Source organism: Dama dama, chromosome 5, assembly GCF_033118175.1.
Source record: "Dama dama isolate Ldn47 chromosome 5, ASM3311817v1, whole genome shotgun sequence".
Taxonomy (NCBI): domain Eukaryota; kingdom Metazoa; phylum Chordata; class Mammalia; order Artiodactyla; family Cervidae; genus Dama; species Dama dama.
This window is the reverse complement of record NC_083685.1, coordinates 42746248-42770137: the sequence shown is the minus strand read 5'-3', so window position 1 is coordinate 42770137 and position 23890 is coordinate 42746248. Positions and strand designations below refer to the sequence as shown.

Here is a 23890-nt window from a genome sequence, read left to right as displayed (position 1 = left end):
GGTATAGTTGATATGCAATATTACATAAGTTTTAGGTGTATAACATAGTAATTCATTATTTTAAGATTATATTCCAATTATGTTATTATAAAATATAGGCTACATTCCCTGTGTTGAATAATATGTCCTTTTACCTTAATACAAAATAGTTTTACCCCTTAATCTCCTACCCCTACCTTGATCCTCCCCCTTCCCTCTCTTCAATGGTACCACTAGTTTGTTCTCTAGATCTGAGTCTAGTTCTTGTTATATTCATTAGTTTTTTAGATTCCACATAAAAGTGATATCACGCAGTATTTGTTTTTCTCTGACTTATTTCACTAAGCATAATGCCTTGTAAGTCCATTCATGTTGTTGCAAATGGCAAAATTTCCTTCCTTTCTAAAAGCTGAGTAGTACTCACTTATACATATCTTCTTTATCCATTCATGGATGGACACTTAGGGTACCTATGATCTCAGCAACTGTAAATAATGCTACTATGAACTCTGAGGTGCATGAATTAATGTTTCCATGTCTTATTTTATTTTTTTGGATATATACTCAGGAGTGGACTTGCTAGACTGCCTCTTTGCTTTCTTAATGGAAACTTTTGATGAACAGAAATTTTAAATTTTGATGAAGTTCAATTTCTCATTTTTTTTTTTCCTTTTCAGTTAGTGCTTTTTATATCCTGTGTGAAAAAAATCTTTTTCTACCCCAGGATATGATTTTTTTTTTCTAGAACTTTTTTTATTTCACCATTCACATTTTTTCTGTAGGTTGTTAGGTAAACTGAATATTTTTTTTCACATTTTTCCAGTTATTCCAACTGGAAAACTATTTGTTGAAAAGATGATCCTTTCCCTTTGTCAAAAAATCAACTGACTATATGTAGTTCTTTTTTTCTGGTTTCTCTACTCTGTTCCATTGATGTATCTATCTAAATCTATGCCAAGGTCAAAGTTTCTTCAACACTGAAGCTTAATAAGTCTAGAAGTCAGATAGAATAAGTCCTCCAACCTTGTACTACTTCAAATTTTTTTGGCTATTTCAGGTCCTTTGTATTTCCACATAAAATTTGAATCACTGTGTCAATTTCTACTAAAAAAAGCCTTCTGGGTTTTTTAATGGGAGTGCATTCAACCTATTGATCAACTTGTGGAAACAAATTAGGAAGCTAATTTTTTTCTTTATAAAGAAGTCCGTAGGTAGCAGTTCTGATATGATATGTGACCTTATTGTGCTGTTTGCAACCCAGGCTTCTTTTGTCTTGTTACTGGCCTATCCATGGGTTGTCTCCTAATTAAAACAAGGAGCTAGTGTGTTACCTCAGGTATCAATTCTGCAATTCCAGAAAAAGGAAGAGAGAAGGCAAAGGACAAAAGATATATGGCCGCTGAGTCTTTCACTTGTAAGGCATCTTTTCTTGAAGCCCCTTCTAACACTGTATACTTAATCTCATTGAACTGTTTTATAATGTCCTTTCTATCTGCAGAGGAATCGGGGAAAATGTAGTTTTTGAGACGATCCTCTAAAAATTGAAGCTATATAAACTGAAATAAAAAATAAAAATTGAAGCTATATAAAAGAGTTAGCAAAGAAGAAGAAATAAAAGTATACTGTTGGGTAGGCAAATAGGTGTCTGTACAAGCAATAAAGTTTCCTCTGTAAGATTGCTAATCTCGTGTTAAGCACAATGGTGAAGGACTAGGTTTGGTGGAAAAGTTCACAGATAATCTACTAGATGGCTCCAAGCAATTAATTATAACAAAATTTGAAAATTATGGACCAGAGGTGTTTGATGTTTACAAAATAAAATGAAGACATTTTGACATCTTGTTTAACAGCATGAAGAAAATGTCATTTATTTGCAAATGAAAGCAGAATCTGTTGCTAGAATTCAAGACAACTTCATTCTGTTTTCTTCTACAGAAGAAAAGTAATCATCAGACAGGAAAAAACCACTGATTAAATAGCACATGTATTTTAATAATGCCTTAACAGATGTGCACCTCCTGTTCAGACAAAATATACCATTGTTTTCTATTCATTTCAAGAATGAACAGAGGAGTCTGAGTAAAGAATTATCAATCAAATATTTTTCAAAAGGAAGTGCCAATTTAAAAAAATTTATTTATTTATTTTGAGCTGTGCTGGGTCTTCAGTGCTGACACAGCTTTTCCTTAGTGGTGAGGGCGTCTCATTGTGGTGGCTTCTCTGGTTGTGGACCACACGATCTCGGAGGCACAGACTTCGGTAGTTGTGATGCACAGGCTTAGCTACCCCACAGCATGTGGAATCTTCCCCAACCAGGAACTGAACCCATGACCCCTGCCCTGGCAGGTGAATTCTTAACCATTATACCACCAGGGAAGTCCGAGAATTTATATTATGATGGAGTTCAAAAAATGTGCAAATAAGATGTTCAGTTGCAAGCTGGCTGAGGTTTAGGGAAGTGGGAAGAGAAATAATGATTTTGGCTGACAGAGTCAGGGATATTTGGGGGGTAATGGTGATGCAAGGCAGATGGTAGAATCTTGACATGATGGCTCCTGGACAAAGTGACTGAGAAACATTTTCACTTTACAGTTAAAATCATATCTGAACTTTCTACTTTCCTGTTAATTCATACACAATTTACCACAGAAATACTCTATTTTCACTGACCTCTATAAAATATTTATTGTTGAAATGTGTTCATGATATCGTGAAAGAGATTATTATTGGTTTACCTTAAAGGGTATAGAGAAGAAATGATTGATACAGTCATCCACTATATTCCTACACATCAGGTTTCTTGATTAGCCACAGGTCTGATTCTGGTTGGTTCCACTTTTCTCCAAGCAGTGTGTTAAAACTGAAAGGCTTGAAGTATTCCAGACGATGGCTACATGCAAAAAGAAAGATAGTCAGAATTGAAATGAATTATATATTTGTGAAAAACTTGTTCTAAGAGTCTATTTATTTTGTCATATCTATTATAGGACAACATTCTATTTTAAGAATCTCAAAGGTAAGATGTATTCACACGTATAGTTTTCTTACTCTAGCTATCAAACATTCAGCTCTGAAAATATTCACCCATATCTCAAAGCACTCTCCTTTCAATGCTGCAAATAGCTCCCTCACAGCTGAAGAGAGAAATAAAAATCAACCATCAAAACCTGACTCATTTCATCTAGTCTTAAACAAATCACATTATATTCTCACAGATATTTTCATATTCAAACTCTGATACGATTTATATCAGTTATACAAACAATTGTTTTTAAAAAGTTTCAGCTCAACAGATTAAAGGATAGACTCCTTTGCCAAAGCAAGGCAGATTTATGTAAAAAAGAATTAAATATAATTCTTTTTTTCTCTTTGTAGGAAATCATTTAACTATTAGGATTTACTATCATTTAACTATTAGCTTTTTACTGTGGCCTAATGAGGAGAGAGGGGCTTCCCAGGTGCCGCTAGTGGTAAAGAATCCACCTGCCAGTGCAGGAGATGTAAGAGATGGGGTTCGATCCCTGGATCAGGAAAATCCCTTGGAGGAGGGCACAGCAACCCACTCCAGTATTCTTGCCTAGAGAATTCCACGGACAGAGGAACCTGGTGGGTTACAGTCCACAGGGTCACAGAGGGCTGGACATGACTGAAGTGACTGCGCATGCAAAGAGGAGAGACAGGTTTAGCTCACATGCTGCAGTGCAACTCAGCTCTGAAGGAAATCCCTCTGTGCTAGCCGACAGCATAATCAATCACACTTTTACCTAGAGTAAGCATCCAATAACCTATAAACAAAAAGCCCAAATACAGGAGTGCATTAGCTTGTGAGAAGCCAAGAGAAACAAGCCATCTTGATAAGAAAGCCCCGAGTGAGTGGCATCCAGATTCCTGTCCCACTCTGCCCACCTGACCAAGTGAACCAGTTTTAGTCACAACTGTCAATCCAGATTAAGCAGCTAAGGAAACAACATCGAAGGATGAGAGAAAGGAAGGGAGAAAAGAGGCTGCTTAGAAAGGGTCAGGACCTGGGAGAAAAGCAAGGGGGAAAGCGGAAAATATGTCAGGCAGAATAAAGGAACAGGCATGAAGAGATAAAAATCCAAGTAGAGCAGAGAAAGAGCAAGACAGGAAGGGCAAGGGAGAAAGACAGTGCAGCACCTGCTAAGGGTGGAAAGGGAGGGAAATCAGTCTACCACGGTGCACAGCTCACTAGGATGTCTCCATTGGGCTTTTCTAAACATGCAGACTCACCAGGCTACCTCGGCCACTTGAGTACACTCAATAGAGTGGGACTCTCAGGGGCCACTTGAGTACTCTCAGGTTGCCCCAGAACAGGGTCTGGCTTTCCTCCTTCTAAGTGGTTAGTGTTTGCAGCAGTCCATGAAGCATTCATAAGACTGGCCGGGGGCTACATTCTCCTTAAGTGACGGCTTCAGGTGCAAAGAGATCAGACTTCAACGGAGAGTTTGCAGGTGACTCCTTGGCTTGTATGCCTGCTGCCCCACAGGAGATAGTATTTCTTGTGATAACTCTCTAGGAGGAGCTTCCAGGGTCCCCACAGGGTACATTACTGTTAAAGGGAAATCCCTAAGCCCTGCTGTCCCCATATATGCTGCCTAGAAATAACAGCTGACATTTTTATCGTCACGAGGTGACCAGGAGAACAGAACTACAGAGTTAACTTAAGGTCAGATTCTAAAGCAGCAGAAGAAACGATTTTTTACCCACCACTCACACCAGGAAATACAGATGCCTCTGGTCATTTACCTCTGAGAGGGATCATAAATAAATTTGCAACTATACTTCAATGCTAATTGCTACAGTACTCACTAAGAAGAGTCTTCTCACACTACTGTGGAAATCTAAGTGCTCTACTAACAGCAGGAGAGAGACACGTATAAGACTATGCTTATATGTGTCTTCTTCGACCAAAAAATGTTACTGCTCCCCTACCACGAATTAATTTAAAAAAAAAAAACTCTTACAGTTGGGGCATATTTTCATTTATTTTCTACTTACAAATCAGGTTTTTGTCCTTGCTGCAGCTCATGTTGAGGTACAGGGTAAAGAGCTTCATAGTTTCTTTTATCTTTTGATCCATGAATTGCAAATGAATTGAATTTTGTCACATTTGGTGGAAAATAACTCCAGGGAATACAAGCACTGCCTTGCCATTTCGTTTCTCCTCGGGACACTTTAAATGACAGATCAAGTCCTTGCTACAGAAACAACATGTGAAACACAAAAAGGTCTATTCATATTTAGACTTTAAACTGGAGAAGAAAATGGCAACCCACTTCAGTTTTCTTGCCTGGGAAATCTCATAGACAAAGAAGCCTGGTGGGTTGTAACTCATGGGGGTAACGTGAACAACCCATGAACCACGAGTCGGACACAACTGAGCAACTGAACAACAAGAGTAACAATATACCCTGTACACTTAAGCATTTTGTTTCATATTTTCATTTACTTACTTTCCACACATTTCTTCTTCCAGAGAGTAAAAGCACCAAATGCTGTCCATGGCTGTAAAATTTAAAATTCTTCATGAGTGTTTGAAACTATCATTATTTTCTTCACTATCTTTCACGTCCACGTGTGTGTGTGCACATGCTAAGTTGCTTCAGTCACATCCGACTCTATATGAACCCATGGACTGTAGCCTGCCAGGCTCCTCTGTCCATGGGATTCTCCAGGCAAGAACACTGGGGTCGCCTGCCATGACCTCCTCCATGTGCATGCTTGTGACTAAGTTTCCAAATAATTAAAGGATGCAGTATGCATACTAGATAATTACAGGGAGAGTCAGCATGTTCTATTACTTAGAAATGACTTATTTCCCAGGCCAAGTGCCATCGTGTTCAGATTCCTCCTTTATATTATCTAAATAAGAAATATGAAATATTTCAATTGGTTAGACAATACACAGTATGAAAAATGGGTGGGATATTTGGAGTTCATTAGAAAACTTATTTTGAAAATTAAAGTATTCTAAGGGAAGCTGGCACCAATTTCCAGGTCAAAATCCCACAACTTTTTAAAATGTTATTTCTATAAGAAAACTGTCTTGAAGCTCATTAAGGAGATAGAAAATAAAAATCGAGGTTGTCTAAAACTACTTAACAGGCTGAAGACTTTAATTTGTAACTAGGGGCTTCCCTGGAGGCTCAGAGATTAAAGCATCTGCCTCCAATGCAGGAGACCCGGGTCGATCCCTGGGTCGGGAAGATACCCTGGAGAAGGAAATGGCAACCCACTCCAGTATTCTTGCCTGGAGAATCCCATGGATGGAGGAGCCTGGTAGGCTACAATCCACGGGGCCGCAAAGAGTCAGACACGACTGAGCGACTTCACTTCACTTCCTAGTACAATTGCCCTCATTCCATCTGCCTGTTGTGTTTTCCTGCTTTCTACCATTAGTTCTGACACTGATGTCCATTTTAAAAAAGAAGCACAACATATCCCCACAAGAAAATTCTAATAAGAGAGAATAATTGGGATTATCCATGTCAGTAAGAATCAAAGAATTTCAAACAGCTATATGAAGCAAATTTACCGTCTTTGTAAAAGACTGTATCTAAACATTTGGCACAGATGGTCTATTGAGAGTTTTCCAGAAGGATTTCCTTCAAGAAATGAGTCAAAGAGAAACAAGTATTCTTTTCCATTTAAAAGTTCTTGGCTTATTTTTATTGTTATTATGCAACCATACGAATATCTTAAGAGCAACAAAAGGTCTTACAAATTCAAACATATTCAAATTGCTTTCCTAGAGGTTAACTGTTATAGGAGTTGCTTGCCTGAAGCAAAACCAAGATTATTGATTATTAATCGTCCTAATATATCTAAAACTGAACTTTTAGAATTTTATACACAATGGTTATTGAATAATTTTCTAACAAAAGATAAATCTATTCAATGTATTTTGTGCTAAGTTATCACTTTATGAAAATAAACTGATACTATCTGACAAATTTAAGCTAAGGATGTAGCTTAAGAATTCAAGCAGATCCATGTTCTTGAACTAATCTTCCATACAAGTTATAAACCTATTTGCCTTAGCTTTCTGATGCATATGGGGAAATTTTCTTACTTCACACTGTAATTTATGATAATTAATCATATTTCTCAAAAATTTTTTTGACATGTTATTTGAAGGGTAACAAAGATATATAGTAACTTCTGAAAAACTATAATTGTAAATAGTTATATGAGCAAGAATTCAAAGTAAAAGAAAACTGTATCCAAAATCTCATTTAAATCAATTGTTTGGGACTCTGCTTAGTCTACAAAAGGACAAAGACTGCAAGATAACTGATACTGAGGAGTACTGAAATGTCATTTTAAAATAGTAATGGTGTATAAATAAATATTTCATTTCTAAATATTAACTTTTCTTACAATTTAGATAACAGGTAGGCATAAATTTACTTTTTCACATCTAGAGCAAAGAAAACTGCCAACCAGGTAGACAGTTCCCAAGGACCAGTTAAATTTGTACAGAGAGAGTCCATGGTTAATAATTTTCTTGAGTCTAGGAAAAGCCACATGTGATTTAGTTTTAATCTGTGGCACACAAAATGACATAGTATATACTCAATAAATGAATGATGAATAAAAGGAGGAATAATGAACACATAGTTATGTAATATATAAGATTAAAAATTTAACCTAGTTATTAAAAGAATCCCCTAAAGTCATTTTCACAAAGTAATCATCACTTTCATAAAGTAATCATTTTCATAAAGTAGTTCAATTCATTATATCTATATGCTTCTTTATTTCGAAAGTTAATATATAATAATGCAAATTTACAGTGTAAATAATGAGTTTGTTTTATAAGAATTTTTCATTTTGCAAAACAACCTTCAAATTTATTAGAAAACAACATTAGTGAATTGAAAATAGTATCAACATAATATTTTCTAAAACATATTCTATATTACACATCTACTTGAAAACAAAGAATTACATATAATTCAGATAAATTCAGACTAGCATTCCCACTAGTTAGATAGAATTAGTGAGCTTTTATTAATCTATATGATTTATAATTAGAAAATAATGTGTTCAAAATATATAGTAATGAGTTAGAAAAAATATTTTATACTTACGGACAAAGTTCAACTTCTAAATACTGTTCAGTTATGTCATTCAAGAAAAATGCTTCCACAACTTTTGAAAACAGAGATAGGACAAATAGAGAAATTTAATTTTGCTTCAACAATAAATAATCTGTTTATATCTTTAGAATATAAATGAATGAATACATTATCTTTAATTAAAGCTATATCACCATGAGGAAAATAAAAACTAGACACTGCCTGTAAGAAAAAATACATAAAAAATAAATCATCTTTTTTCTCCATATCAGTCAGTCAGTTCAGGTGCTCAGCCGTGTCCAACTCTTTGCAACCCCATGGACTGCAGCACACCATGCCTCCCTGTCCATCACCAACTCCTGGGGTTTATTCAAACTCATGTCCATTGAGTCAGTGATGCCATCCAACCACCTCATCCTCTGTCGTCCCCTTCTCCTCCTGCCTTCAATCTTGCCCGGCATCAGGGTCTTTTCTAATGAGTCAGTTCTTCACATCAAGTGGCCAAAGAATTGGAGTTTCAGCTTTAGCATCAGTCCTTCCAATGAATATTCAGGATTGATTTCCTTTTGGATGGACTGGTTGGATTTCCTTGCAGTCCAAGGGACTCTCAAGAGTCTTCTCCAACATCACAGTTCAAAAACATCAATTCTTCGGCGTTCAACTTTCTTTATAGTCCAATTCTCACATCCATACATAACTACTGGAAAAACCATATCAGATAGCCATTAAATAAAAATATTAATAAAGCCTAGTGCTGGTGAGGTTGAAAAGAAATGAGCATTATCACACAGACTCTGAGCTAGTTATCTTTTTCAAGGAATTTATCCTAAAGAAATAATCACACAACTGAGAAAAGAAGTAACATGTTATTTATCAAAGTATTACTCAAAAGAAATGGTCTAAATGGTTTACCTCCTGTTATATATAAATAAACCTATTATATAGGAGAGGCTTCCCTGGTGGCTCAGATGATAAAGGATCTGCTTACAAAGTGGGAGACCAGGGTTCGATCCCTGGGTTGGGAACATCCCCTGGAGAAGGGAATGGCTACCCACTCCAGTATTCTTGCCCGGAGAATCCCCATGGACAGAGGAGCCTGGCTGGCTGCAGTCCATGGGGTCACAGAGTCGGACATGACTGAGCAACTGAGCACACATTATGTAGGAGAGCTGCTAAAAAAAATAATGAAATCTGTGTACTCCATGTAACAGAATATAATTCAGTCATTAAAATAAAATATACAGTTAAGTATTTTTGATGCAGGAAAGATATAAGGAATGATACTTGATAAGTAAGCTGCAGAGCAATAAGCTAGTGTACATGAAACAAAAATGTACACATATGCCTGTGCTTAGAGGCCTGCAAAATGTGCACAAAAATGTTACAGCTGTTTATTTCTGACAAGTGGAATACAGGGGGCTGATTTTTCTTTACAATTTCCTGGAATTTTCTGAGCATGCTTATTTAAAAAATTAGAGAATTATGAAAGTGATATACGCTTATTATCAAAACAATATAAATATATATGTAAGTAAAAAGTCAGTCTTTTTCTTCCCACTTTGCTCTAAAACCTGTCAGACTTCTGCCTTTCCACAATCTATTTTACCTGCATAGATTAAAAAAATGTATCTATAGAATCATTTCCTGCTTACAATTTGCTTTCTTCACATATATGCACACATGCAAGTTCACAGCATACAAACAACTAATTCTTTTTAATTGCTGCATAGTATTCTTCTATAGAATGTTATGATTTATTAACACAGTCCTTTATTGATAGACATTTAGGTTGTTTCTAGTTTTCCATGTGTTATTTTTATAATAATAAAATATATAAGATATGGTCCCATTAACAATTCAGTGAGTCTTATTATTCCTTTTAAAGTCTTTTACCTATGGCAAGGATAGTAGAATGAAGAAGAGATACTGAATTAGAGAAACACTTAGGAGGTGAAACTGATAGGACTTAATCCAAATATAGAGACAGAAATGGATATCTTGAAAAGACATCACATTTCTTGCAAATCAAAACCACAATGAGGTACCATTACACGCCAGTCAGGATGGCTGCTATCCAAAAGTCTACAAGCAATAAATGCTGGAGAGGGTGTGGAGAAAAGGGAACCCTCTTACACTGTTGGTGGGAATGCAAACTAGTACAGCCGCTATGGAAAACAGTGTGGAGATTTCTTAAAAAACTGGAAATAGAACTGCCATATGACCCAGCAATCCCACTTCTGGGCATACACACTGAGGAAACCAGATCTGAAAGAGACACGTGCACCCCAATGTTCATCGCAGCACTGTTTATAATAGCCAGGACATGGAAGCAACCTAGATGCCCATCAGCAGATGAATGGATAAGGAAGCTGTGGTACATATACACCATGGAATATTACTCAGCCGTTAAAAAGAATTCATTTGAATCAGTTCTAATGAGATGGATGAAGCTGGAGCCCATTTTACAGAGTGAAGTAAGCCAGAAAGATAAAGATCATTACAGCATACTAACACATATATATGGAATTTAGAAAGATGGTAACGACAACCCTATATACAAAACAGAAAAAGAGACACAGAAGTACAGAACAGACTTTTGAACTCTGTGGGAGAAGGTGAGGGTGGGATGTTGCGAAAGAACAGCATGTATATTATCCATAGTGAAACAGATCACCAGCCCAGGTGGGATGCATGAGACAAGTGCTCGGGCCTGGTGCACTGGGAAGACCCAGAGGAATCGGGTGGAGAGGGAGGTGGGAAGGGGGATCGGGATGGGGAATACATGTAAATCTATTGCTGATTCATGTCAATGTATGACAAAACCCACTGAAAAAAAAAAAAAAAAAAGGAAAAGACATCACATTTCTATATTTCTATATTTGGTGATTTGATGTATTATGGCGCCATTGACTTAGATTGAGCAATTAGGGAAAGAAGTAGGTTTATAAGAGAAGTGAACTAGTTGAGTTTAGGATTTGCTGAGTTTAGTGTCTATAGTACCTCCAGTATATAACTCACATTAGTGTGAGTGACTAACATGATCAGGAAATTGGTATGTAAAAGTTATATATCAATAAGAAACAATATATGTTTAAGATGTGATAAATTAACACCAACAAAATGCATGGTATACAGATGGTATAGAGAAAGTAGATGTTAGTGTGGACTAGAAGAGTCATCAAAGGTTTCTTTGAAGAAATGGAACCTGAATTAGACTGTGAATGATATGTGTCAAAGGTGGGGGCTTGAATGAGAAAAGGTACGTAAGTGAGAATATGACCGAAAGGTTAGACTATCAGCCTTTAGGAAGTTAAGAGCTTTTGATTTAATATGATAGCTCGATTCATGAGTACCCTGAAAGCTTAGGGGAAGGATTTGAACCTTATCTTAGGGACAGTAAAGATCTGTAATCTAGAGAATGGCATCATAAAGATTATTTCAGAAAGATAAGTTTGGTAGCTTAATTAGGATTCATTAGAAGGTGATCATACAGCAAACCTGAAACTGCGATTTCATGGCAGTTCTCTTAGCCTTCCTTTGATGTGTGATTATTTGCCAGTATAAAATAAAAACTATACTTCATGTTGAAGTTGATGATGTTTTTATAATAAGTAAAACACCCCAAAGCTTCCATAAAGAAGGTTTATAAGGTTAAAGTAGCCATTTGAAGATACTTAAAAACAAAACAGGAATGCTGAACTTTTCTTAGAATAGGTAACAGACGTAAAGGAAGGAAATATAGCAGCAATTTAAAAATCTGGATTTGTAATTGCCATTTTTCACTGTTCTAGTTATATAGCCAAAGTCCATAGGTAATGGTGAAAAAGTCAGAATGAGAGATTGGTAGGAAATATCAGAAAACTGCACATGTCAGGGGCTCAGAAGCACTCACTTCCTTAGAGCAAGATAAAATAATAGGTCTATGAGAGGTTATTATAAAAAGATTTATGTTTGCAATAAAATACAGCACTTCTACTTACCTTCATAATCCCACAATTGATTGAAAGGTTTTCCTGGTTCTCCTGGTGGGGCTGGAGGATCACTGAAAAATGGAGCACTGACTTCCATCATCACTCCTCTGTCACCTGGATTCAGCCTGACAAATACTGGCTCATGCTTCACTGGAAAACTGTCCCAAGTGTGTTCAATTTTAAAATCCATCTAAAGACTCTAAGGGGGAAAAAAAAAAGAAAAACTAACAATTTACAAATGTTTCCTTTAGAAAGAAATGAAATAAAAATTTCTAAGCCAAATAGCAGGCAGGAAGGCAGCAGAGTGACAAGAACATGATTCTCAGAGTCAAAAGGCCATTCATGGTGTGGTAAATTACGGGTATGGAATTCTATTATAATAGGTGATTGGATGCTAAAATTGTTAAGACTAGATCTGCCTCGAGTTACCTTGTAAAGAGTGTATCAAAATAATTTTTAAGAACTGTAACTAATCCATTGCAAACTGTTCATTTACTTAAAACTATAAGCACTATATGTTTATCTGCCATTCTTTGTCTTATTGTAAAGTGTGCAGACGAATTACTGGATTGCCTGAGAATTAAAATCTTTACAGTAAAATTCAGTTTGATTTTTCGAAATCTGTATAAATGAACACAAGCATTGCTATTAACACTGTTCTTTCGGCTAAAATTCTTTTCCTTTTTGCAGTGAAAATGGAGGGAGGGGCTTCAAGCATTTCAAGACTGGCAAAGTTTAACACTGTCATCCTTAGTCTCAGAGTAAGGTTTTTCTTAGCCTTTTCAATCTTCGATATTTCAAGTGTTAAATGACCACGTGCTTGGTTAATCCCTTCTCTCCAACTGAAATATGGTAACAAAATCTGCAATCATTAAACTTTCAAAGAGAAAAAGTACATCTGACACAAGCAGTATTTTCATTTTAAATTGTTACTCTAAGCATTAAACAGAAGGACACAGTGTTAAATTAATAAAATTATGTTGTTGAACACTATGGATCAAGCACTTTATAAATATTTAACTTCACAAAAACTTGTAGAGAAGCTACTATTATATATTACAAATGAAGAAACAGACACGTCCGAGACCAAATAGCTAGTAAACCAAGAAACTGAACCAATGTCAGTCATGCTTTCCCAGATGAACATTTCAGAAATCTGCAAATAGAGGGAAACCTTATTTAGGAGTGACAGACTCCCCCCAGTTATACTAGGTCCTTATGTCTTGCCCAAAAGACAATCTTGATTAGTAAATGATGGAATTTCTAGACTTATCTGAAGTCTTCGAATGCATTTCTTTGCTTCATGTTATTTTTATTGCAAATAATAAAGTTTCACATTTTGAATAAATTTGCTTCAAGACATTTTTTTCAGGTTTACTGAGATATAATTGACAAAAAAAAATGTATATATTTAAGGTATACAATGTGATGGCTTCATAAAAACTATACTTGAATAAATTTATTCCAACAAATATATATTAAGTACCTACTATGTGCCCAGCATTGGGAGATCCAAATATATAAGCTGTGTGTCAGATAACGAATCCAAGAGCTTCAAAAACCTTTTTGTAAAGTATGTACTTTTCTCAATTTTCATCATATGCTAACAAATTTTAATAACTTCTAAAATTAAAAAATAGTTATGGTATCACAAGCCATTTGCAGCTAATAGCACTTTAGAAGAGGATATGTTGAGCAATTTATATTCATCATTGAAATAAGCTCAGTGAGTGATAAGACTGTATAAACTGACTCTAATATATGTGGAATTTAGTCCTGATTTGCATGGGATAATATGCCTCAATAATAATTTTATTTTGTTCTGTTGAAATATGAAGGCACATTCTTCAAAAATAAATATTTTACCCTCTATTCCCAATTTTGGTACCAGTACCTTCTTGCAGCACAGAGGAAGAAATAAGAATAAATCAAGATGTTAGAAATGCTCATTAAATCTGATTCTGGTACTAACATGCTATACTCCTAACTTATGGCTTGACAATTTTTGACAATCCTGGCAAAACATAGCTCAGTGGCTAGGAAGTTTTGGTAGATTCACTCATTCTCCATATAATTACCATATCCAAACACACACAAAACGTTGCATACATTAAAGGGATGCCTATCCTAATCAGTGGGTTTCCAGCAGGGAATTTTCAACTCCCAGTTCTTGTAGGCCATCATCTCTATCTATAAATGGAATTAAACCATATGCAGTGATGTGCTCCTAAAAATAGCCTGTCACTTCCAAGCACATATGCTGGTTTGTGGTAAGACTGTGGCTTCAAATTACTGCAAAATGTCATCTTAGCTGGAAGATAAATAAATGATAAAAGCAGAGCTACTCTCATTGACAGTATAAGGTAGTGACCATCTAAGTCTTTCCACTGGTTCCTTCTTCCTTTTCTTCTAAGGTTTCTTTGAATGTTATTTGTAAATTACTGCAAGAAACATCAGCTAGACTTCCATTAGCAGGGAAGAGAGCCATGGCTGATATGATCAAGGGTAGAACCAATGGAAACAGAAACAGACTTTATTACCTTGGGCTGCAAAATCAACGCAGATAGTAACTGCAGCCATGAAATTAAAAGAGGCTTGCTCCTTGGAAGAAAAGCTATGACAAATTTAAACAGCATATTGAAAAGCAGAGACATTACTCTGCTGACAAAGGTCCATCTAGTCAAAGCTATGATTTTTCCAGTAGTCATGTATGGATGTGAGAGTTGGACTATAAAGAAAGCTGAGCACCGAAGAACTGATGCTTTTGATCTGTGGTGTTAGAGAAGACTCTTGAGAGTCCCTTGGACTGCAAGGATATCAAACCAGTCCACCTGAAAGGAAATCAGTCCTGAATGTTCATTGGAAGGACTGACGCTGAAGCTAAAACTCCAATACTTTGGCCACCTGATGCAAAGAACTGACTCATTAGAAAGACCCTGATGCTGGGCAAGATTGAAGGCAGGAGAAGGGGACGACAGAGGATGACATGGTTGGGTGGCATCACCAACTCAATGGACATGAGTTTGAGCAAGTTCTGGGAGTTGGTGATGGACAGGGAAGTCTGGCGTGCTGCACAGTCCATGGGGTTGCAAAGAGTCAGACAGGGCAGAGTGACTGAACTCAGAATACAATTTTGACTTAAATTGCATAAAATGATGTTAGTTTCATATCAAAACAACAAATTTATTAATCTGCTTAAAGAATACATGAATCTAAGTGTACATAATACAACAAAATCAACTAAAAAGTATAGTCCTGCCCACTAGTTTATAATCTAAAGAAAATACTGGACCTAGACACAGACAATTGATTTTCCTTTCAACTCCCTAGGAACACTTAGGCTTGTGGTGGCTTAACCCCACAACCTTTCTATTTTCTTTGTTTGCATATGTGTTCATATGAAGTAGAGATGATTCATTTTTCAGTGCCCTTCACGACCTGGGCTAGTGGGCATCCGAGAAGCATTCCACTCCCTGTCATTCTCTATTGCCCATACACCACTCTGTTTTTGTTCACAGCACTTAAAACTACATGACCAACTTGTTTAATTTCTCCCCATAAGCTAGAATGCCTGTAAATAACAAGAACTTACTAATTTATTTGTGGAGTGAATAACTGCTCTAGTCTCTGGAGCTAAAACTTCATGATTCTAAGATTTTATGTAGGAGAAATCAACTGTATTGGGGTATCATTATCTTTTTCAACTCTGTATATTAATATGATGGCAAATAACTAAGATAATATATCACATCTAGAAACTTCCTTTCAAATTAGCTTATCAAAGGTTTATTAGTTACTCATTTTGTTTCAGGCACCAAAGCAGGTACTGGATAGTGTACAGAAGTCTATGGGGAGTTGGCAACAGTTCTCATGTAGCTAATCAATCAGGACTCATCCATTATCAACTGGCTCATTTTGCAGTTCAGTTTAATAAAATTGGATCCCTACACCAAACTAAATTTTAAATGAATCAAAGATCTAGGGCATTTCCTGGCGGTCCAGTGGTTAGGACTGTGCTTTCACTACAGGGCCTGGGTTTGAGCCCTACTCGGGGAACTAACACCCCACAAAACACGAAGCACAGCAGGAAAAAAAAACAACAAAAAACCCAAAATAACTAAACATAAATCAAATCACATAAAAACAAGAAAGAAAAAATCAGGAGCTTGTTTTTAAAAGATAATCTTACAGTAGAAAAGAAGCCTTTTAAAATATAACCCCAAACCCAGAATACATTTTGAAAAAAGACTGATACACCGATACATTTGGCTATGCAAGCATTTAAAAAATAAAAGCAAAAGTCCATCTTCCTCCACCACAAAAATTAAAACTTGCCATTACAGAATTAAAGACAGTCTGGGAAAAATACCTGCAATTGATAGTTGAGATAAATAACTAATTTGTTTAATGTTTAAAGGGCGTCTAGAAATCAATAAGGAAAATATCGTATCAACAGAAAAATGGTGTAAAAGTATGAATGGCCAGCACACAGAAAATACAAAATGCTCTATCTCATTAATGGTAGAAATGCAAACTAAAACAATAAATTACTATTTTCCACTTATATTGTCAAGAGTCAGAAAGTTTGAGATAATGCCGTGATAATGAGGACACAGAGAAACAACCAAGAAGTTATTCAGGCATAACTGGCACAGACCCCGTAAAGAGCATCCCTCAGTAACTATCTAAGCAAAAAATGCCAATAACCTTTGACTCAACAACTCTAGTTCTAGGAGTTATTACACCTGTACTCATTCAAAATGACATGCTATAAAGATATTTGTTGTAACATTGTTCAGAATAACAAAATATTGTTAAGCAACTTAATCACCCACAGGTAGAGGACTGGTAAATAAATAATGCTATCTCATACAACGTAATAGCCCACAGCAGTTAAAAAAAGTGAGGCAGCTCTATATATACCAACTAAGATATATTAACTTAAAAAAGTAAGGTCCAAAAAGTATGCATTTACTTAATAAAAAGGGAGAGTATTTGCATACATGCTTGTGAATCCATCTACTATGTCAGGAAGTATATATGAGACACCAGTGTATCAGTAATTGCCTTTTTGGAGGGAATTATCTGCCTGAGATAGCTGAAGAAGTTTTACTTTCACTGTATCACTTTTTTAACCTACTTGAGTTTTATACTAAAACAGACATCCATAACTATTCAAAAATAATTTAAAATACTAAAAAAAAAGTCTAATTTAAGGCTGGATTTCTCAAACGTTTTTGTGAATACCTCTTGTCTCCCTCACGTTTTGCACGCTGAACATTTCTAAAAACTCAGAGTGAATATTAGGAATATTATTGAAAGAATACATTCATTCAAGCAGAACATCACCCTAATATACAATTTTTTTTCTTTTTTTGCAAATTGAAGAATTCTTTTATATATTATAGCACCTAGAGTTACTGGTTTCCTAAGTGTCTTTTTCATATTTCCAATTTTGTTTAAACTAATATACAATTTTAATGTTGGCTGTGTAGACTTTCTTAAAAAGAATGTTTATTAATATGCAATTTCTCACATTTTAACTTCTAGTCTTCAAATTAATCTTATCAAAAAGAAAGTCAAAAATAATTCTTTTCATACTTTACTTCTACTACGCGAAGATCTTAAAAAGGAAATGAACGATGAGAATGGAGACAGAACCCCGGAGCATTAAGTCTAGGGAGGATTTAAAAAAAAAAAAAAAATTGCATAAAGGATAAAAGAAGGAAGTTATGGGAAATGTGTTTTCTCCATAAAACATTTTGTAAGGAAAATTTCCAAACTCTCTATTCAGGAAATTTTTTTTTTTCAGTTTTCTACAGTAAGATTTTTTTTCCAGTTTGCGTCCTCACCCCACCACCACTTGCCACCTCCTCCACACATTTAAGAGAGAAACGGAGAAATGAGGAAGTTAGCCCGGAGAGTGGGAGGAAACCGCCGCCAGAACCAGCAGCTGAAAAGTACGTTGCCAGAGACAAGCCAACAAGACTGGGAGCGGGTGAGAGGAGTGACAAGAGGGGAGAGAGCGTAACAAGAGAACACAGACCCGCAGGCTCCCAGTCCGCCACTCGCTGGCTCCCGGCGGCCGAGGTCGCAGGGAGCGCGCAGCCCCCTAGGCTCCGCCCCGCGGCCCGCACGTCTTGGGGGCGGGGCTTAGCGGATGAAGCGCAGACACCTGTTGTGGGACCGCGGGTGAACCGATGAAGGCTTTCAATTGTTCCACGGAAGTTTGAGCGGTTTTCTAGAAAGAAAAGGAAGGGAAACTCAGCAGTATTTACAATTGTTGCGCAACTTAAAGACCAAGTATATATCATTGAGATTATAATAGAACATGCGCGGCAATAATTCAAAGTAACGAAAGACTAACTGGCTATGTAAGCAAAAAGTGTTAAATATATTACACTAGCTGTAAATAATATTATCCTAGCTGTAAATTATCCTCTACTACTGGGAGGTCTTAACATGGCGGTTCTAACATTGGAACCAGACTGAGTTCCAATCCAAATTCAGGCACTTTTCAACTGCTATCAGGAAGTTACTGTAAAAAAAGGGGTTTAAAAATACCACCTACCTTACACGGTTTTGTGAGGATTAAATGAGTTAATGTACATGGGGCAGAGTACACTCTCAAAAAAGATTGTGTGTATGTGCGTGTTAGTAGCCCAGTCGTGTGCAACTCTTTGCGACCTAAGTAGCCCACAGGCTCCTCTGTCCATGGAATTCTCCAGGCAAGAACCACCGGAGTGGATAGCCATTCCCTTCTCCAGGGGAGCTTATGCTTTAAAAAACTTTCTTGGGGGAAAACAACTTTTGTGTTTGTTTTACCAAATGATTATTTTTGTTTTATAAAAATCACTTTTTGTGGGAGAGGGAAATAAGTGCTGTTCAATAGGTGTAGAATTTCAGTCATGCAAGATGAAATAGTTCTTTAAGGTTTAACACCTTAAAGATTGAGTAGATTTCATGTTATGTGTTTTTTACTACAATAATTATAATAATAAAAAGACAAGCTTAAAAAGAGAGATTGAATTGCCTCTTCTTGGTTGGGAAAATATAATTAAGAGTTGTTAAAAAATCACCTTATATGGCATTTAATATCAGACAAACTTAAAGTTTTGACCCTAGCTTAAATTTCCAACTTTGTATTCTTCATGTTTTTCTCACAGTGCTCAATGTTAGTTTATTGCATAAATTAGTATTAGTGCAATCAATTGACTCTCAAAGGTTTTCCTTATTGCAGAAATAAATCTAACATTACATGAAAGAGTGACTAGATAATGGTTACAAACATACTAAGGATTTTTCTCTCCCTTTTCTCATTCACTGTACTCAATTACAGTAATAGATATTTTTTATGCACACACATTCTGTAAATTAATTCCTTCATCAGATACTTATTGAGTGCTCACTGTGTTCCAGATACTATGATGGAGCCTGAAGTCAAACTATAAAACACTATGATAGACACTGCAGGAAGAAGCATGAAGTAACTACAAACGGAAGCACCAACCTTGGGCTAAGTGAGTAGAAATCAGAAGGGAAGTTTTAAAAAGGGAAAACACTAGAAGGGATACTTTAAAGATACGTGAAATCATAGCAATTTTGTTTCTTAGAGATTAAAATTATTTTCAAACCCATTAAAATTCAACCAGTAAAAAATATTGTAACCAAAACAAAAACCAAAATACCCCACCACACCTCAAAACCCAAGAACTATAGTCTGTATCGATATTGACTGTATAGGCCAGAGAATTCAAGTGCAGAGGTAAAAATTCCAATTTCAGATATTTAAGTTATGTAATATAAAGACTAACTCATCATTTACAACCAGAAAATACTGTCTGCTTTTACCCACACTAATATCAACTTCTAGTGATGTAGAGTTAAGCTTATAACTACTTGTTTGGTGCCAAGTTAAATCACCCTATGACAGTATACCAGGTTGAAATATAGGGGAAGATACAAGCAAACCCTTGGGGAGTCAGACATTCCTGAAGAAAACGCATTGGTTGAAAACCCTTGGGGAGTCAGACATTCCTGAAGAAAACGCATTGGTTGACCTTTGATAAAGTGTTGGAGCTTGCACTCTCAGTTTCTTCTTCCAACAAGTTTTTGTTTGAACTTCATGGCCACTAAACACCAGATCAAGTTCAATATTCACTAACTTGAACTAAACTTTTTATAGATATTATATACCTCCATATTTAACAACCAATCTGTAGAGGAAGGGACCATCTCATTCTCTTAATAGTGAGTATGGAGAAAACCTGTAATAGGACTTCAAATACCTAACTGGATACAGCTGGACACATTTAAAAAATTTCTTCATCCCTCCTAACTCAGTCTGTAAAGAATCTGCCTGCAACACAGGAGACCCGGGTTCGATTCCTGGGTGGGGAAGATCCCCTGGAGAAGGAAATGACAACCAACTCCAGTATTCTTGCCTGGGAAATCCCATGGACAGAGAAGCCTGGTGGGCTACAGACCACGGGATCGCAAGAGTCGGACACAACTTAGCAACCATAACCACCACCATGATTAGTTTTGGGCTTCCCAGGTGGCTCAGCGGTAAAGAATCTGCCTGCAAGGCAAGAGCCGCAGGTTGGATCCCTGGGTAGGGAACATCCCCTGGAGTAGGGCGTGGCAACCCACTCCAGTATTCTTGCCTGGAGAATCCCATGGACAGAGAAGCCTGGTGGATTACAGTACATAGGGTGGCAAACAGTCTAACACGAATGAAGCGACTTAGCACATGAGGTTTTATGTAACAGTATCAGTACAAGACAACAAAAACATCTTGAACTGTTCATCAAGCAACATCGATGACACGTCTCAGAAACTTTACCTCAATTCATAAAAAAACATATTTACTGAACTGACTTCAAGTTAACATTTTTATTGCTGGGGTTGAAATTTCCTTTAATCTTAACTGTTAAACAGTGATGAGGTTCAAATCTAGACAAAGTCATTTTTTTTTTAAACGAGGATTGTAATCCGTCTACAAATGTAAAGTTTTGCCTAATTTTTCTTGCAGAAATTGTAACTTTTGTCTTCCTTTTTTGAGGAAGCAAAGTTCCCTCTCAAGAAATAACTGCTGAGTTTGCAGGATCTCTGAAGTACTTCTAACTTCATGCCTTATTGCTACACAGCAAACTATATAGACAACAGCTGTGTTCTTTCTTCAAAGACCCACATACTTATTTTCTGGAGATTACCAAATTCACACCCAGAAATCCTCCGTCCGTACAACTCTGGAGGTAGATGCTGAAGACGCCAGCCTGGATTCTGCTCCCAGACGCAGATACCTAAGTACCTTCGAACCATCCGCTTTGGCGAGTGGGTTCTCCCAGATCAAAAGTGCTTGGCAACAAAGATACTGGGGCACTTAAAATATGTATTTAATAACCTACCTATGTTTACATTTTTTTTTTCTTTTTGAAGGAATAAAAAGAAAAAAAAACAAAAAAACTTGTGTGACTCCCTCCCTCTGAAGACACAGGCCCACCAGCGCATCCGCGGCCACACAGGTGGCTCAGCCCGCTGTCATCCAAGTTCCCACAGCCCCGCCCGTCGCTCGACAAACAGCCAATAATGTGAGAGAACGCCAGAAAGCGCGATGACGTAGGCGCTGACGCCCGCGTGATGACGCAGGCGGCGTCACCGTCTCCAAGGAGCGGTCTGGGGCACCGGTTTCAAAGTCGCAGGGCGGGCCGAGTGGACTTCCGCTGCTGGACCCGGGCTTCTCGGTCTTCCTGGCGTCGTTCCCCGCCCCTCCAAGGATGCCGCCCCCCGGCTGCCCGCCAGCTCTCTCGGCTCTCTCCTGAGTGGCCCGACACGACCCCGAGTGACCCGCGGGACGTCCAATATATCCAGCCGCGTCCCTGGTCCTGTTTGGCTGGGATTCGGGTGAACGTGAAACAATTCACTTGGCGGGTCCGCAGCAAGCCTGAAATTTGGTGTCTCGCTTGAGCGAGGGACTGGGCTGGGACTCGGGAGAAGGAGGCGCGGCGGGGCTGTTGACGCCGCGTGAGTAGGATGCTGATCACACCGCTCGAGTGCTAGACAGCCTCCGGAGCTTTGCCTTAGTTCTGCTTTCCCGCACTGCGAGCTTTGTGTTTTTTTGAGAAAAGTTAAAGGTGGTGAAAGCTCCAAACAAATTGCATCCAAATGGCCACAGAAATCGACTTTCTGCGAGATCAAAGTAAGCTCCACATTCCTTTATTGAGAATTCTCATATGTAATGTTTAATGTCGTCATCGTTGACTACTACTATCTGAATGCCTTTTGGGTACATGGTAATTTGTAAAAACTTAAAAGAAGTTAAGCTGCAGAAAAAGCTTGATGGTATAAATGAGGATACGCATACATTAAGCAGGAGCGTTCGGAAAATACTTAAGCCTACGAGGCACTCTACTAGATGCATGTTTGTTATGCTCCTCACATGCTCTGGAGGAATTAGAGGGCTAATTGCCAGGAAGAGTTTCTAAGTCTGCAGTTAGAACCTGGAGGCACAGCTCTGGCTATTTGTTCAAAAGATATTTATTGAGCTCCTCCTGTTTCTATTATGTGCCAGGCACTAGACAGGCATAGCTGCTATGAAGATAAGGAGGAGTGTTCTACCCTCCAATAATTTAATTTGAGGAGGGAAGTATATGGTTTCTATAAATACACTGAAGTAGCAGCAACCGTCAACTCTTTTGCCTCAGGTTTCTCACAGGGTTGGTCGAATGATTAAGCGGCCGTTAAAATATGTGCAGGATTTAGAATAGTATCTGACGTAGTGCTAACAAATATTAACTATTACAGGGTTATAATTTACTGTGGTTAAGGAAGGTACTATTGGGGCTGAGACTTGAAGTAAAATATAAATTTACTAGATAAAGAACTGTGTGATTGAGAACAATATTTACAACATTGAAGGGATTAGGAATATGCTTTGTTAAAAACTTTGAAGACGGTTAGTTTGAATGAAATTTGATGTATACAGGGAAATGGCAAGTAGAGCTGAAAGGGAAGAATTTGGCCAGATGGCAAAGGGCCTTTTCTGCTGTGTTTTCAGGAGTTGGAATCCTTGTACAGGTTATAGGAATCACTGAAAGGAATCCAATTGAGAGTAACTCGATCAGTTTGTGATTTATTTGAAAAACCCAGCTGGCTGTTACGAGGAACATGCATTATGGCAAGTGCAGTCAGGTGATTGTTGTTATTATCCAGGTAAGAAGTGAACTGAGGTAGGTATAGTGAGATTGGAGATGAAAGGATTTGGAAGAAAGGTATAGGGCAACTAAGGTTTTTGGCTTGCTTGAGCAGCAGGGAAAATGGTGGGGGTGGGGGGGGAATGGTACATTCCATTTTGGAAACACCGTATGCCAGTGGTTGAGAACTCTGTCTCTGGATTCAGTCTGTCTAAACTCTGTGTTAGCTCTGTCTCTTTTGTATGTCTTTGACCTTGGGCAAGTTACTGAGCTTCTTTGTGCCTCAGTTTTCTTACTTGTAAAATGGGTATAATAGCACGTGGTGTAGTTCTGAAGGTTAAATGAGATGATGCAAATAAAGCACTTAGCATGGTGTCTAGCACATTTTAGGTGCACACTTTATATTATCTAAAATCATTAATGACATGTATGACACTATAACATTACCATTGTTAGGTTTGATGTGGGAATATCCTTCACCCGATAAAGAGGACTAGCTCACCACCAACTGGGTTGTGTGGGACAAGAATTGGTGTTGAAAAGTTTGGTTGGGGTGGGAGAGTTCCTGAGACACTCATAAACTATGTTTTAGAGGAATGCACCAGCCAGAATTCTTAAATAAAACTGAAGTCCAAATACCAGA

The 23890-nt window shown here is 37.3% G+C and overlaps 2 protein-coding genes across 4 annotated transcripts in view; one reads left to right on the top strand and one right to left on the bottom strand.

Annotated features, from left to right (window-relative positions):
- Positions 1–1818: 1818 nt before the first annotated feature.
- Positions 1819–18243, bottom strand: C5H4orf33 (chromosome 5 C4orf33 homolog). The gene is made up of 6 exons (XM_061142352.1): positions 18099–18243; positions 12062–12251; positions 8094–8154; positions 5454–5505; positions 4999–5198; positions 1819–2869 (listed from the first exon to the last, which is right to left on the bottom strand). The coding sequence occupies exons 2-6, from the start codon at positions 12240–12242 to the stop codon at positions 2764–2766; spliced, it is 600 nt and encodes a 199-aa protein (XP_060998335.1). The 5' UTR covers positions 12243–12251; positions 18099–18243; the 3' UTR covers positions 1819–2763.
- Positions 18244–21722: 3479 nt separating this feature from the next.
- SCLT1 (sodium channel and clathrin linker 1) overlaps positions 21723–23890 on the top strand; it is a 232551-nt gene continuing 230383 nt past the window's right edge. For all 3 annotated transcript variants that reach the window (XM_061142351.1, XM_061142350.1, XM_061142349.1), the window contains exon 1: positions 21723–22253. In XM_061142351.1, coding sequence (XP_060998334.1) covers positions 22220–22253 — 34 coding nt within the window. In that variant the 5' untranslated portion in view covers positions 21723–22219. The remainder of the gene's footprint in view (positions 22254–23890) is intronic.

What these genes read in the sequence shown, in the direction of transcription:
- C5H4orf33 (XM_061142352.1), bottom strand. Translation starts at nt 12,242, where the DNA reads ATGGATTTTAAAATTGAACACACTTGGGACAGTTTTCCAGTGAAGCAT. An exon ending in TCAATTGTGGGATTATGAAG is followed by an intron (nt 8,155 to 12,061) that starts GTAAGTAGAAGT and finishes TGTTTTCAAAAG; the next exon opens with TTGTGGAAGCATTTTTCTTG. An exon ending in GAAGAAGAAATGTGTGGAAA is followed by an intron (nt 5,199 to 5,453) that starts GTAAGTAAATGA and finishes TTGTTTCTGTAG; the next exon opens with CAAGGACTTGATCTGTCATT.